This window comes from Ischnura elegans, chromosome X (assembly GCF_921293095.1).
Source record: "Ischnura elegans chromosome X, ioIscEleg1.1, whole genome shotgun sequence".
NCBI classification, from domain to species: Eukaryota; Metazoa; Arthropoda; class Insecta; order Odonata; family Coenagrionidae; genus Ischnura; species Ischnura elegans.
The window spans coordinates 57,339,080-57,355,531 of record NC_060259.1 but is presented as its reverse complement, the minus strand read 5'-3'; the positions used below and the strand labels follow the sequence as shown (position 1 = coordinate 57,355,531).

Sequence of the window (16,452 nt, the reverse complement as noted above, 5' to 3'; positions counted from 1 at the left end):
TTATTTTCCAATTTTTTTAATTAAAATTGTCAGTCAAAGATCACATTCATTAGTAAAATCAATAAAATATTCATGTAAAAATATCAAAGCATTATTTTGCCACAGTAATACTTGTAATGAGTAAATCATAAATATAACTCCAGGTCATGTGTTCCTCAGTCAAGGGAGTAGTAGTCAGGTCCAATGTCAATCATTCCTCCCGGTGATTCTTGCCAAATTAGCTCAGGTTCTTCCCTAGAACTTAATTATTGATAACTTTAAAAACCTTTACTCTATGAATTTTATATATTTATTATATTCTTACTTTCTTATGTGCACAATAACAATATTTTATGCAGTCGGGTCACTTTTTCTGTTTTGTGTTTTATCAGCCTTGAAAAGCGGTCATGAACTTAGTTTTTCTTGAAGTAAAAAATCATTCCTTCAATATCAATGTATACTTTAAAAAATAAATAAGGAGTTGTAACTCAACCAGCATGTTGAACACCGATGAATGGAGAAAAGCACCTGGCATTACATTTGGTATCTAGAATTTTGACTGCTTCCTAAATGCAATGAATTCTTTCGTTGAAAAAATTAAGCTGTAAAATGGGTATGAGCCATTTTAAAGTATTATAATCGCATGTCACTCACCTTCCTGGTTGACTCCTTAAAAGATTGAACACTTCTTGGGACTCTGCAATTTCTAGTTCCAAAAACACTCTAGTTAAACAGTTGATAATGTAAATTACATCTTCTGCAGTTATGCAAAGGGGAGGTACAAAAATAATCACATTTGAATATGGGCCTGCACTTTCAGTGAGTACGCGCTCCTCTCGTAACCTGAAATGAAGGCATCACAAAATAAGCAACTTTCAATTCCAGAATATGTATATACTACCTCATTTTAGAGAGTCAATAGATATGTATAGCCACTGTACAATAATGAACTACTTTTAATAAATGAATAAAAAATCTGGATCATTGCCATCGTAAAAATTTGTGTAGCTTCAGAATTCATTGAATGGCCACCCTAGGTTTAATGGTGACAGTATTGAAAAATAGACTCAATAGTATACATATAATGGTATGCATTCCAGAATTTATATTTCAAGTCCTGCTTTTAGACAGATATACTTCCAATGTATGGTAAAATTCATTAGTTTGGGCATTCAACAGTTTGAATCCCCAGGGGAACTAAAACATATTTTCTATGGGTGAAATTCTTTATATGCTCAGAGCTCATTCAATGCGCTAGAAAAATTTCATTTCATAGACAAATGAAACTACTTCTCAACACTTACCTGTAGCATACTTTTTGAGCAATTTCTGGGGCTGGCTGTTTGCTCTCCTTACACCACACAATATCAAGTCCTGTGATCATACCGATTCCTCGAACATCACCTATAATCAGAGTTAATTTATTAGACTTCATCACTATTTTTCTTGCCCTTGAAGACAAACCCCCAATTATGTACTTATCTCCTGGAGAAATAGGAGAAAAAGGGAGAGCTACATGTACAGAGTAATATGGTAGGTACCTCTCAGAGGGTACAAGAATTACAGGGGAGAATTGTAAGAATGGAGGGCTACAGATAACCAATCATATAATTGCGTGACTGAATTATACACTGTAAATTAAGCTACTCATATTTTCATAACGAATATTGTTTGGATTGAAAGATTAGTCGTAAGCTCTCACTAACACTCAGAGTGTAAGTAGTCAACTTCTTCACACAATTCATATTCTCACTTTCAAAATTATAATGGCATACTCACCTATCCATTGGAACCTAGATTTCAACTCATAGAGGCCATCTCTAAACTTCTGACCAACCTCTTTAGCATTCATCATTAGCCTTTCTTCTTCAAGAATTTTTAGCACTGATTTCCCCACAGCAGCAGCAACAGAGCAGCAGGCATACTTTAAAGAACAACACATTATTATTTCACAGTTCCACTTACCATACTTTTTGTCCATTTCATACTTTTCACTCATATGTAGTTCTTATGCTCATCTCTGGAACAAAGTACCATGGTGGAGGAATTTACGAAGATGATCTATAGGAGTAATTGACTACATATTTTCTCTTCACCTCAAGGGTGGGACACCATACCATCATGCCTTACTTCTCTAACTTATGGATATTTAATTTCCGAGTTGATTTGAATTGATTGACATTTTATCAAGCTTCATGTGAAATTGACTTAACACATTCAGTGCGGGCTTGATTTTCATGAAAGTCGTCAGAATCGGCTGAAAATTTTTTTTTGCTTAATTTGTGTTCAGTACAGTTCCTCATGCATGTTCATATATGATTTGAGCAAAATTTAAAATTATTTTAGCAAAAATTGTCACCAGGTCAATTGACATGCTCCATATTTCAATATCACCAGGCTTAGAAAATGAGCGTGTTGACTATATTTCAGGGTAAGTAAAGGTTCACGAAGTTAGCAGTAAAGCTTTATGTGTTGCTTTGGCGCTGGGTTTTTTTCATTGGTGTCGGGGATTATCATAAGTAAAAGAAAAGACATTGACTGTGCTATAGGGCCGCACTTGCTCCGAGTTATGAAATCAACATATGACAGTGTGACCCGGGTCAAATGAAACGAAGTTTTTTCAGCAAGCATAAGTTATGCTGTACTAATGATGAAATACGGCAGTACTATTATGTAATGTTTGACAGTTAGTAAATTTTTGGCAACCTATGCCACACATCTTTCAGGTGACTTGCAGGATACTACGTGCACGTAGATAGACGAAAATGGGCAGATATTATGGCTACTGAATAATTTACGACATCGAAAGTCAGATCACACTCTTAGGTCATGGTAAAGATAACACATTTGCAAATTTTTTTGTAAACAGACATGCATAATAAATCTTTGTCATGTATAATTCTTTTGATGCAACACCTACTTCAAAATTTATCGACTTTTTTATCACCTTTCCGTACATCACTATAAATACGAAGGCAATCGACTAATTATAATAAAAAATATAATATTTACACAAAGTTGGAATGAAAATTTGCTGCCACCCTTGCCAGGTGCTATGGAGAATTTTTTCTTTCCCTGAAAGAATTTTTTTTTAGAAAAACAAAATATCCTTATATGTATGTTAACATAGGCAGCAATATAAAATTAATACTTATGGGGCTCAAAAAATGGAGAGCTATCCCTCTTTGTAGTTCTTCAAATTTTACGAAAATAAAATAAGCAATAATTAGAAAAGTACTAAAAATATTTAATATAACAATGCCAATTAAAAAAAAATATGTATTTAACGTAATTATGTGTGAAAAAATAAAAAAGATAAAATGGTACCAATAAACTGAAATATTATAAGGATCTCATCCATTAATATTGATAAAAAAATGACATACACTTGCATGGAGTGCCAAATATGGATGAAAAATAGAAGAGGTCTCAAGGCCATAACTTACGTTCAGATACTGCTATTTACGAACGACAAGCACCATATGAAAGAGGGAAACCTGCTGAAGGCCATACTCAACGATCGGAAGACTTGGAAGGGGATATTAGTTACATACGGGGGTGGAGAAGTGGGCTCCTGGTATCTCGGCTTGGACAGGACCACGTCAATTGACGTGCTCCGCACTGAATGTGTTAATAAGGTTTCCAAAATGTCACTACTTTTCACTGGAATGCTCCAAAATGAGAATTATCCCCATCTTTCTGTTGGCATCCTTCATTACTTTTATTGTTACTGTTGGAGTCCATTATGAATTTGCATTTTTTTTTAAATTCCATCTTCAATTGGGTAGTAATAGTAATATTAATGGCTAATTTTGATAGTTAAACTGTACACCACTTTTATGTTTGACTTACAACAGAATCTCAGTGCAAGGAATTTGAATAGACAAACTGCATATAAGCTGTGTGCAACAATGTACTATTGTAGAAATATTTTAAAATAATATTTTGGATCATTTTATTTCTGTATATTGTACATCTCAATTCAACTCTCTAGCACAAGATGCACTGGCATAGATGCAGTGAAACTGATTCCAATTGTATGCTAATTATAACTAAATAATGCCAATGCATTTGCTAATTCACTTTAAAATAAAATTCCTGATCTGCAAACAATCATGTTGAATGGATTAACTCTGTCAAGCATGGGTCTACTGTATAATGAAAAGAACATAACTTTTTGCCTAGCTCTTTTAGTACCACTAGTGAAGTGTTTTCTTTTTTAATATAAATTTTGATTAATCTATGTATGGAACTTAAATGATCTAGTTCCCTCTACTCAAATGTACCTTTTCATTACTGGAAATTTTTAAGTATTAATAAAATTGAAGTTTCATATTGTATTTACAGATAATGAAAACATTATTAAGAACCTCAATCATGAAAAGTAGGAATGATATCTTTGGCACTAAAAGGGGTACACAATCATTTGAAGTCTTTTTCCTTTGCAACACCCTAAAGTAGACTTCTTACGTGAGATAATCTCATGAGATGTTATAATATGAATTTGAATGAGCATAGAGAATGAAAAATATCCTAAATTCATGACTTACTCTGACTGGAAAAAAAAGTTTTATTGAAAATTTGTTACCTCTCTGACAATGATATCTTGAAGCATACATACTATCATCAGGCATATCCCAAAAGTAAGATCTTTGTTACAAAAAGATTAAGAATAATTTTTTTAATGGAACATTTTGTTTACGCTGTGTGTTGAACTGGCTGATATTGGCATAAACGAAAATGCATATCATTTAAAGAAATTAAATTTTGAGGGAGCAACAGCTGACATGGAGATAGCCATTACTAATGCATATTCCATTAAGCATGCATTTTATTGGTTGAGTTGTATCTAGTCAGATAGTGGAGGAGCCAGGCTAGGAATCAGTTCTGCTAACTTAGCTGAAAAAATATTAACTAGAAATTTTGAGATCTTACTTTTGAGATACACCTTGCACTTAACAATAATCACAAATCAAATATATTAAACTTAATGTCCAGCTATGTTCTTAGTTTACCTCTTCATGCAGATTCTCTATTGAGCGTGCAATTTCTTTAGATGTTACAACTGCAGCTATGGGGTAGCCATTTCCTATAGGCTTTCCAATTGTAAGAATGTCAGGAACTACTCTCTGGGTCTGAAATCCCCAAAAATTTGTACCACATCTACCCATTCCAGTTTGAATCTCATCAGCAATAACCAATCCACCTAACTGACGTATATGGCTGAAATATGATACACAGTAGAGGGTCATTTGACCTGTTCCTAACAGAAACGATCACGTGCAAATCAAGTGGAAGAACTGCTTTGGTTGGTGAAATAGTTTTATTTTCATGCATTAGAAAATTATTCCTCATTTTTAATAATGGAGAAAACTTTTATGATTATTCAGTCCTTAACTTGCAAGGAAAACACTCATAAATGAGATCTGACATAAACTTTTTTTAATGAAACTGGCAAAGTGCAAACAGGCTGTCACATCTAGAATTCCGATAGCAATGACAGGCTTTTTGAAAAAGGAGCAACTCAATTTTGTATCTGTACTACAAATGTTTTGATTTTTAATACTTACGGTACAAAAATGAAGCCACTTCTTGAATGTGAATTACGATTAACCCCCACATTTACCAACCACAAGCAAAGACTATTTCCAAAATATAAAAATTTAATTTAAAAAATATAATATGTTAGATAGAACACCTGAAATTGGGAAATATCTCTTTTTAAATGGGAACAGAAACTTTAAGTCATTGGATTAATGATTGGACTAGACGGGAATGGATGCTAAAATGTTCATTAGATGACCCCAAGAGAATTATGAGGAATTCTGCAGAGGAATCAACTTCCTGAAGTTTTTCAGCTACAAGCATAAATTTGTACGTCAGGAAACCTAGAATATGGAATCTGTACACCAAGTGAAATTAGAGGGCTAAAATTTCGAAGTCTCCCAAGCATTTGCAATAAAAATTGAATAATGATAGAGACCATGCTTTGGGTCCATAAAGTTACTTTGAAAACAAGAAATATCCATCCCATCCCGAAGAATTCATGTTATCAGTTCCCATTTTGAGCCTCCCTTCCCCATATTTTAAAGCACTCCTAAAAATTTAATACTAAGTACTCTTTTTCAGGTTAGCAGACTCCCTTTCACCCCCTTCCTGCCCAGTACAAATTGAGGTGGGTTTTGGGGTAGTGTATCCATTTAGTTTTATGTATTTGAAACTATGATCCTTTTCAAACATCTTTGCGACTTGCACAGTCGTGCAAGCTCGGGACGTGTTGAGCGGCATCACCTCAGGAGGTGGGACCCAAGGGCTGATTCAGGGGTAGGGGCCTCAAGGGTCATGACCTCTCCCCAAATTTAATCAAAAATTTTTCATCTTTTATAGTTTAATAGTTTTTATATCCTTGTGAAGAAGAATAGAGTATACTTCCAAATGCATGGCTACACGTCCCAAACCGTACACCATCGAGATCATTAAGTGACTGAATTTCCCAGAGGCTAGGCTCTGCCTATCAGTGGCGCAGCGAGGGGGGGTTTTGGGGGATAAACCCCCCCCCCCAGAGCTCAGAGAAATTTTTAAGTTTAATATATTTTACTTAATCGGATTGATATTACTAACAGAATAGCGTAAGGATTAATAAAATATCCCTCAGAAAGCCGTAAAACTCACTACCTATTTTGAATCATTTATCTTAAAATTCTGCAATTTATTGATCTCGCATCTACTGCTTATCCTGGTGGGTATTCCAAACCCACACACACCCCGGTATTAGTTGCACCTAAAAAAAAGCCTTAATTCCTAACTTCGCCCCTGCTGCCTATTGCATTTTGGTTGGTTTTCAGGAAGTCATGTACCCCCTGCCCTCATCACCTTAAAAACTTGGACCGGCCACTCAGTCGCAAAGATATTTGAAATTAACTCTAACTCAAAATCTTATTGGTGTCTGCTAAATGTTTCCTGTAAATCAAAACTCTTCGAGTGTGAGAAGTAATGCATATAATCCAAATTTTTGTACGCAAATATAGTTTTGCATATAAAAATTTGGAGTACATATCCAAGTAAGCTTAAACATTTACCTCACAGAATATTTTTGTAAAACCTATGATACAGCAATCAAATAGTTATTCCGCCTAAGTAACCAAATAATGAATTTGGATACCAAGGCTATTTCAAAAATGAAGCTAATAAAAAAATTGAAATTGAATTAAAATTTTCTTTGTGTATTTTGAGATGCTGAGCAACAGAAAGTATGACAGTACATAGTTTTAAAAAAAGGGGAAGAAATGCCTGGAAGGATTTCATTGTTTTTCTTATGGAAGTAGTCGCTAACTACTCAAAATAATTTCAGAAAATTGCATATTTATATTACCAGTAATTTGCTTAAAAAAACAAGCTCAAAAATTGGTCATCACTAAAATCCTTTCTTCATGCAGCCTATACTCTCCACTGCCTCCAGCCTACACTGCACTGGGGATATATTGTGAAAAGTTCATGATCATATATCCAGTAAGTAGCCTTTTTATGTAATTAAATGCAAACTTAATGAGAAAAAGCAACTATGAAATTAATCCTTTGAAAAATCCTTCCTTGGTGCATCTGTATGTAACATATATAGCTGTAGTAATGGCTTTTTGTTGATTAGTGGATGAATCAGTCAAGGGCATCATGATTTTTATCCATGATATGTCAGAGACATTGGGTAGAATTAGAGAATCTATAAGCTTATCCCACCTAGCAGAGCTGGATCCAGGATACGGATAAGGGGGGAGGTTAGGGGGTAACCTCCCAGCAGTAGTGGGGAACAAAATTACCATTTTATCTAGGGTGAAATGGATACCCAAGGGGGATTTAGCCCCCTCTGGGTCCGCCACTGACTCCTAATAAATTCACAGTTAGTGCTACAGTTAAAACACAGGGTTTCCAACAATTAACTTGTTTGATCATTAATTTACCTGTAAATTTTAGAGAGCCAGTTGCCTGGAGGAACAATGACACCTTGGACAACTAATACTGTTTCACTAATAAAACATCCAATCTGAAAAGACACATAAGTATTTCGTTAGAGACAATGCTAGAGGAAATTAATGATAAATAATAAAAATTAAATAAGCTAAAGGCATAAGAAACAATGAAATGTAATTTGCTACTAATATTTAATTTTCATTTATTGTTACTATTTGCTAATCTACAATAATTGTCAAAGTTTTCAAGGTGAGTGATTCACTAATTTCTAATGATCATTAGACAACTTTTATAACCTAAAGACTTCATTCCGTATGAAGGTCAAATTAAAGAGAAATGTAAGATGAAAAAAATAAATAAAGGAAGTAAATAAAACAGATATATATGTATCATGAAACTAATAATGTGATTGAGACATCAAATTACAGGTAATCTCTGGGATATGGATGATTAAGGTTCCTAAGAATGTCTGGAAGTTAGATTAGTATGCACCTCTGATTCCAAATGAACACATCATTATTGCATTTTTAGCAATATTTTTCCAAAAATATTTTATGACTGAGAAAAATCAACACAAAAACAATTTTTTTCAAAATGTTGAGGTGGAGAAATAGATAATGAGGCTAATAAATGGACAGTTACCATATCCAGGGCTTGCTTAGTGGAACGATATACCTATTTGAACCCGGGATGAAGATTAATCAGAACATGATTAATTATATTACTAATAGAGATAAGGAGACATTTATTGGCACCATTGGTGATAAAAATTTTTGCCATAATTTTTAGAAAATAAAATCTTATAAAAATTATTAATAATAAATATCCTTTAAAGGACTGCCAAGAGACTAACCTTTCATGGGTTAAGAAAAATAATATTTATTTAATAGGAGTAAACCCAATGCTGAAAGTCAGGTCCATAGCTCGGGGACTGCTTTTTTTAGTGCATAGATCTATTTTAAGGCTTGCAAGCATAAATTGGTGCAAAAGTATAGTCACAAGTGCCAATGCAAAGCCTTACCTCCAGGGACAATTGGAAAATGGGCATAAAAAAAACACTCCCACATTCAAAAAGTAACAGTTACCCATCAATTATCATTTTATTACATAATTACAATGAATAATAGTAATTTATTCCTTTACTATTTTTATGAAGTGGTTTCCTATTTATACTTAAAGTATTTTAATTAAGTAAGCAAAAGAGCCAAGTCAGAATCATGATTACGATAACGTGTGGCAATTGATTACAGAAAGACGGGGAGGGAAACTTTGCAATTAATCAAGGTAGCTAAGGGATATGCATAGCTTCAATCTTTAGATTGAGGGGTTGATATAAGCATATATCATTACATTTTTATATGAAGCTGAATTTACCTTGGATCCTTTTTGTACTGCATTATCTATCACAGCTTTGGCTTTCATGAAGTGCTCATCAGCCAACTCATTTTCACTGCGTGTTTCGGCTGATCCACGATAAGTATCTGGGTATGGTAACACATGTAACCATGGCATTTTTTCTGCATGAAGAGATAACATATGAAAGAATAATGACTAAGGAATATGCAGCACATTTTACTTGAGTAATGAATTCCAAATGAACATATCACTCAAATAATGAGCGCTCGTCTGTAAAAACAGTAAATATTTTTACTTGAAGGCCTCTCATATCATGAAGTCTATTGCTAGAATTTCAGATATGAAAATAATTTTTGTTAGGGTATTGAATATTAGCTTCGGTAATATGGTATATTACAACATTCATCCATGTATAAATGGTGAGAGTTCAAATGGAATCTGGTGGTGCTGAGTGAAAAAATTAAAGACTTTACTAACAAAACTATGTATGTATCAGATAATTAAACTGTCAGCACAATATTTCGTGTGAAGGTGTTTATAATAGACATGAAAAGAAAAATGGAGGTATTATCAAACGTTTTTTATTACCTATATTTTGTTTTTGCAGTGCAACTGGACTGATTTCGATGACTTTCTGCAGTGACCCATGGAAAGAATTCTCCAAGACCACTACTTCATCGTGTCCTGTGTATCGTCTGGCTAATTGAAGCGCTAAATCATTTGCCTCTGCTCTAAGGATCAAAGAAAAATGTAATAATTAGCTATATAGCATTTTTGGTAGTGCTATGCGAGTCAAAATGGCATTTCAAATCAAATTTCTGAAAAAAAATATTGTGCTCAAGCTTGAAGAAAATATAAATACTAATTTAGAATCGAAAGCAATGAAACTACGAAGTCAGGCTCAGCAACTAATCTATCAAGGGAAATTTCCTCAATTATGTTAAAAATTTCCTAACGCAATTCACTCCCAGAAAACTGAAAACTAAATTTTGTGATTCACTTGATAAATTATTTCTGACAAGGGAAATAATTTAGGTAAATCTTATCATGTCAGATGGTAATTTAATTTTCTAAAACTGGCAATCTGCCAGAACATTGATGTATTGATCCCATTGAATGAGAACCCAAGGGATCGGTCGTTTATGGGATACAATGCACTGTGGCAGGGACCCAGTAATTCAACTGATACGCCCGATCAACCAGGGAGGGGAATGGAGGAGAAGGGAAAAAAAGAAGGAGGTGCCGTTGGGATAGGAACCAGTCGACGCCTCTGTAGTTTGGATAGGGAAGGAAGGGGATAGGGAAATACTTATGCTGTCATGGGGACAAGGGGCTCCTACTACTCCAAACTACTCCAAGTCCACTGCAAGCAAAACGATTACTTAATTTTCCAACGAAATTGGAAGATTTTTCACTAAGGAGAAAAATCCAAAGATCATTTCATTGGATTGCATTGATTCCAACAGGAACCAAAATTACTAATGATGTTTCGGTTGAAAATGCACCATTTTAAAACTAAAGAAACTTTGAGTCAAGAGCTGCAATTGGCCGGGAGTTTGCCTGTAGTTTGCTCCGGACAACTCATGACTACGAATGCTTTGGCTGCCTGAGATCGTGATGTATCCAAGGCACCTGGCAACAGGACAAACTTGTGGCCAATTGGAGTGCTTGGCTCATGTTTCTGTAGTTTAAAAACAGTGCATTTCCGACCTAAACATCATCAGTAATTTTGGTTCTTACTGGTATCAGTTATCCAGTACGGATGGTCAGATCGGATACGTCGGATCGGATACTTCAGATCCAAATATCCGAAGATTGCACTTCACAGGATACTTCGGATCCTAATTTGCTGAAGACATCAGATCTGGATACCAAATTTTAAATTAATGCTTCAGTGAATGCAGCGTCCCATAAGAGGGAGTGGAAAGAGTTCCGATCCTCTCTATGCTAGAGCCATTTCACTGCCATACTTGTCCTAAAAATGAACCATTTTGTTTAAAAAAAGTCCTGGATCCTTCCATCCCTACTATCTGGGGTAGTAATTTCAAAACATAATTTTTATCCACCCTGTATATTGGGAGTTCCACATTTTTTCATGAGAATAATGAAGTCTGAAGGTACCAACAGGATTTCTGGGATAATTGTTTTCTCAGAGCAAACTTTGATGTAGGGGTATACCTCAAAGTTGTTATTATTGCACACAATACCACAGAAACCTTAGATTCAGTCACAACTTTTAGAACTCACCCGGAATTTGTGAAAAAGCAGACTTCAAATGAAGGGGGCAGAGTTTTCAGCAAACTGCTACAGAACTGAGTTTGAATGGAGCCATTAGTTTGGTTGCATAAATTTAACAAAGCCATCTGGCTTTGCGCTGCTTTCACAACCTCTGGGTGGCAGTGGCCCACTATGGAAACAAAGGTATGCATTAGTAACAGGAAATTATTGGATGTCAAGAAGTGTGTGTTCACCGAAATTTGACTTTTGTATAAAAACAAATTTTTTAAAAAAGATATATCAATGCTAATTAATTTGATTTATATGAGGTCCTTTGGAAAATAAGGATATTTCATAATCCTGAATACCAGGGGCGCAGCTAGGAATTAAGGCTAGGGGGGGTTTCAGGCGCAACTAATGCTGGGGTGCTTGGGGTATTGCATACCCGCCAGGGTAAGCGGGAGGTTTGGAGGCCTTCCGCCGGGAAAAAAATTAAGATAAATGGTTCAAAATGGTGATTTTTACGGCCTTCTGAGGGATATTTTATTAATCCTCACACTATTCTATAAGCAATATTAATCCAATCATGTAAAACAGATTTAACTTAAAAACCTCTGTGAGCTCTGGGGGTTTATCCCCCAAAACCCCCCCCCTCGCTGCACCACTGCTGAATACAATCAAAATATTTCATCTCTTACCATCACAGTAGTATAACTGTAGATTGAAATATCTCACAATTTATTTCACCAATTTATCACTCACCATTTGCTATTCTAGTAACGCAGTCTAAGTATTTTTGTCCAGTGTCATCATAAAAATACTGAGCCTCTGAGTGGCTCAATTTGATTGGATTTTGGTCGTAATGAAGCAAGCATGCATCCCTGAAAAGGATAATATTGTTTTGTCATTAATTCTACTTATCTACCCATTTCATTTTGCCTCTTGAAGCACTAAATTATATCCGAATTTCATTGGTTTTGATATGCTAGGTTATAATTAAACGTAAGTAGAATAATTATAATTTTACGTTGAAATATTCGAACCTATGCATATTAATAATGTGTTGGAAAAAATTCCAGCGAGTTTTTCCTCGTACTCTTCGTAATACAGGCATCCCCCGAGTTACGTATGCCTCGACTTACGCAAATCCGTACTTACGTAAGTGATAACCGTACTTCAAGTTATTACGTTAATTTTCATATTCGAGCGCGTTGAAGTAGATATTCGCTCGTATACCCAATGGCAGAAAAAATTTCGAATAGTTATACAGTTTTTTACGCGATCGGTCAACTCGGTGAATAATATTACGCATTTTGATTGGCAATGCTTGAGATGCAACTCGCCGACTGTTAAAATGTTATTGATTTTGTATCTAATAACGTAATAATACGCGGAAGAGTTAATGAATATCGCAGTGAATAGAATGAAACTTCACCGGGAATGTACCGCGCATTTCTCCGCTGAGAATTCACCCCACCGATCGAAATCGCTGAAGCGTTAATGCAGAATGTTCGACTTACGTAAATTTCGACTTACGCAGAGTATGCCGGAACGCATCCCTTACGTAACTCGGGGGATGCCTGTACGACAGATTTTTCAGCCGTGCTAAGTGTTAAAATCGACAGATAATATACAGCGTAAAAAGTATCCGGAAAGTTTCATATTTACCGCGCGTTTGCTCACGAGGAAGTTTACAAGTAAAACGTAAAGCGGCCATGAGCCTCTCTAAAATAACTTGCGCATTCCTAGTGGGATTTCCTTTTCAGAGTGCGTCAGCGAGCCTAACCCATTAGCATTTACGTATGTTAGCTCTGGATATATCGTTTAGCAGGAGGAATCTTCATCTCGGATTTGAACATCAACGTGACCTTCGCCACGTAAAACATCAAGCGATATGAATTGCACGTGGATATCATTGCATCTAGAATGTACACCTGCCCGATTGCGTTCGAGTGTAAGAGTTGGCGACGATATAATTTCATGCAAATCAACCGCGTCGAGGTCAACGCGGAAGCAGCGTGAAGATTAAAGAAAGAGAAAGAAGTAAATAAAATCAACTGATTTGGGCGTTACTTGGTGGAACCATGAAATACTCATGGTGAAGCAAAACTCACTATTATTCCACAAACTTTTATTTTAACAGTCTACTAGTTTCGACGATTATACCGTCATTATCAAGACTAACAGCAATAGCGTACAACGTCCATCCAGATATACCCAACAATAGTGTGAGGGAAGGAGAGGGGGAACTAAAAGTAAGTAAAAGAAGTAAGATAAATGGACCTTTTTTACGTAACTTGATTGTCGAAACTAGTCAAATCCTTCCAAAATATTCACTACTGTATCACAAAATATTCAACACAGGCCCGGAACGAGGGCGGGGCAGAGGGGGCACGTGACAAGGGCGGCAGATTTCGGGGGGCGGCAATATTTGAACAGTTTACTAAAAAAGTTATTAAATTTTTTAAATTACATTATTTAATAATAATAACAACAATAATATTATAATAACAACAATAATTATTTAAAAATTATTACACAATGATATTCGTCGCTAATAGTGAGTCGATTAATGATATTAAAACATCGCATCTCAAAAAAAGCTTGCGGATGTATTATATTTAATTGGTGGGGGAGAGGACGGGAAGGAGGGAGGGGGGATCAGGAAGGGAGACGGCAAACTGATCTTTACCTCCCTTACAAAACTGCTAGATCCGGCCCGGGTGATACTAATCCAGTTCTGAGTCATGGTAATTGATTGATTGAGCATGGATAATTCTGCCGTAGTCGTGAGAAAAACAATGCGCACTTTGAAGGAACTGAAATAAGATGGTAGCTAAGGCAAAACGAATACGTTTTGTGGTGAGTACATAATTTGACACCGTCTTCTACAAGCAGATGCAGGGGACTAAAAGACTCACATAAGAGGATTTTGCCATTATTTTCCATAGCTTTACGTTCGGGGTGCGCCCTGGTCAGTATGTGGGCCGGAACTATGAGTTTTGTCAGGGGGCGAAGATCAGTTTGCCGGCCCCTCCCCTTATCCCCCCCTTCCCCTACCACAAAAATAAAACACATCCGTAAGCTATTTTTGTAGGACATAGTAATTGAAATTACACTCCGTATGTTTGACATTAAGAAGTTTTATTAATATTATTGTTTAATAACTTATAAATTAATAATTATCGTCAAATAATTTAGTTATAAAAATTAAATTACTTTTTAAATTAACTATTCTAATTTTGCCAACCCATGAAATTTGCCGCTCGGGACACGTGCCCCCTCTGCCCCACCGTATTTAGGGTCCTGGTGGTCTATCAGCCATACCGCGCAGGCCCTATCAGACGTACCTACCTCATATTGATATCGTCAATGACTCAAAAGCCTAGTTTTCGCTGTTTAAGAATTATTGGTAATCCTGTTTCCAACTTAAACTCTCTTCCGTCATCACCAAGAGGACATGTTAGGAATCGACCCTTTGTAATGACTAACGGTATTTAAGTCTTGTAACTGGTCCACCTTTACAAATACACTTTGTGGAAATTTAATTCATTGGTATCAGTACTTGAAGAAGATGAATGGCAGTTATGTAATTTGCGCCATTGGTTATTAGGTATATTAGGAAACTGGCATCGTCGTTATCATGCTTTTCATGATATGCGCCAAAAAAATCGATAACCACCCATCCGACAAATGCTTCAAAGCTCACAAGCAGGGATCGCGCTTCCTATGGAAAAAAAACCTCCCTGCTGCCAAAAATGGAACATGGAACTGGGGTTGTGAAGCCAATGCTCAAGCCACCTAACTAACCATATCCTGTTCATTTCGTATTCACTTTCTATCATTAGCATAAAATGTATGACGATTTTCTTTGAAGATTTTAATTGGGTTGCTTTGTGTACTCTTAGTTTCTTTTTCACGTCCGCGTGTCTCCATTGGTGAAATATTTAGCATATATTTTAAGTGGGATACCTTCGTTTGATTCTATAAAACCTTGTATAATATTTACCTTCTTTCACTCCTCATTCTGTGACGAAGTTAGCCCCTAAATGGTGTTATACGCATGTACCCTCTAGGGTACCGTAAAGGCAGCGTTTAAGGAATTTTAAAACGTCAGCCTTCAAAAGGGAGCGAAATGAGTTGAAGTAAGGGAAGAAAACGGTAGTCTTTGAACTCACTTTTTTTTACATTCACCTCATTACTAAAAGAAAAATGCCTAAAGTCACCCCTCACGGTAGAAAATAGAATGTACCAAGGAAGGTAGGGAAAAACTCTCCGAGCTCCCTCAGGGTCCATTGGCAACTTTGTGTAATCAGTAATCCGACAATGAATTTACTTTTTGATACGCGGGTATGGATAATCTATTTCAATGTTTTAATTAGTTTGACGTAAAAAACAAGACTAACCATATAAATATCATGAAAGAATAATCAGGGAGTATAAAATAATTATCGAAGTTTTTGTTCCCAAATAGGTGAATGATGGTATAATGCATAATTGAGCAAAGAATTATGGAAAATGCTCATCATACATGAATTATTCAGGAAGCTCACTATTGAAATAACACTAGATACTCTGAACTTATCAATATTCAAACAGATGTTCTTCGGTTTCCCTTTAATCGCGATAATCGGATGCTCAGGAAATTTTTATCGCGTATGCATTCGTTCATAGTTTTGTCTCCTCTACTCCGACTCAAAGACGTAAAAACCTTGATGACGAAAATCAAACACCAGAGCTCCACCGACCCCTTAATTACTTCATCACTTGAGGAAATAGAAGATCTTAGTAGGTAGTATTACTTATTGTAGTTAACATCAGCCGCGGATCCAGGATAGGGGCTAGAAGAAGGCCTGAGGGCCCTCCCTCCCAACAATAGTGGGGGTCCGCAGTGGCGCCGACTCCATGGGGTCTGAGGGGGCCCGAGCCCCCTCA

The 16,452-nt window shown here is 35.9% G+C and overlaps 1 protein-coding gene across 1 annotated transcript in view; it reads right to left on the bottom strand.

The window, feature by feature from the left end:
- The window catches only part of LOC124171745 (ethanolamine-phosphate phospho-lyase-like), a 68,631-nt gene continuing 52,179 nt past the window's right edge, over positions 1 to 16,452 (bottom strand). The window contains exons 2-11 of the mRNA XM_046551022.1: positions 12,280 to 12,398; positions 11,548 to 11,707; positions 9,889 to 10,031; positions 9,319 to 9,461; positions 7,935 to 8,017; positions 4,995 to 5,202; positions 1,759 to 1,903; positions 1,284 to 1,383; positions 634 to 822; positions 1 to 240 (exon numbers count right to left, since the gene is read on the bottom strand). Of these exons, the coding sequence (XP_046406978.1) occupies positions 156 to 240; positions 634 to 822; positions 1,284 to 1,383; positions 1,759 to 1,903; positions 4,995 to 5,202; positions 7,935 to 8,017; positions 9,319 to 9,461; positions 9,889 to 10,031; positions 11,548 to 11,707; positions 12,280 to 12,398 (1,375 nt within the window). The 3' untranslated portion in view covers positions 1 to 155. The remainder of the gene's footprint in view (positions 241 to 633; positions 823 to 1,283; positions 1,384 to 1,758; positions 1,904 to 4,994; positions 5,203 to 7,934; positions 8,018 to 9,318; positions 9,462 to 9,888; positions 10,032 to 11,547; positions 11,708 to 12,279; positions 12,399 to 16,452) is intronic.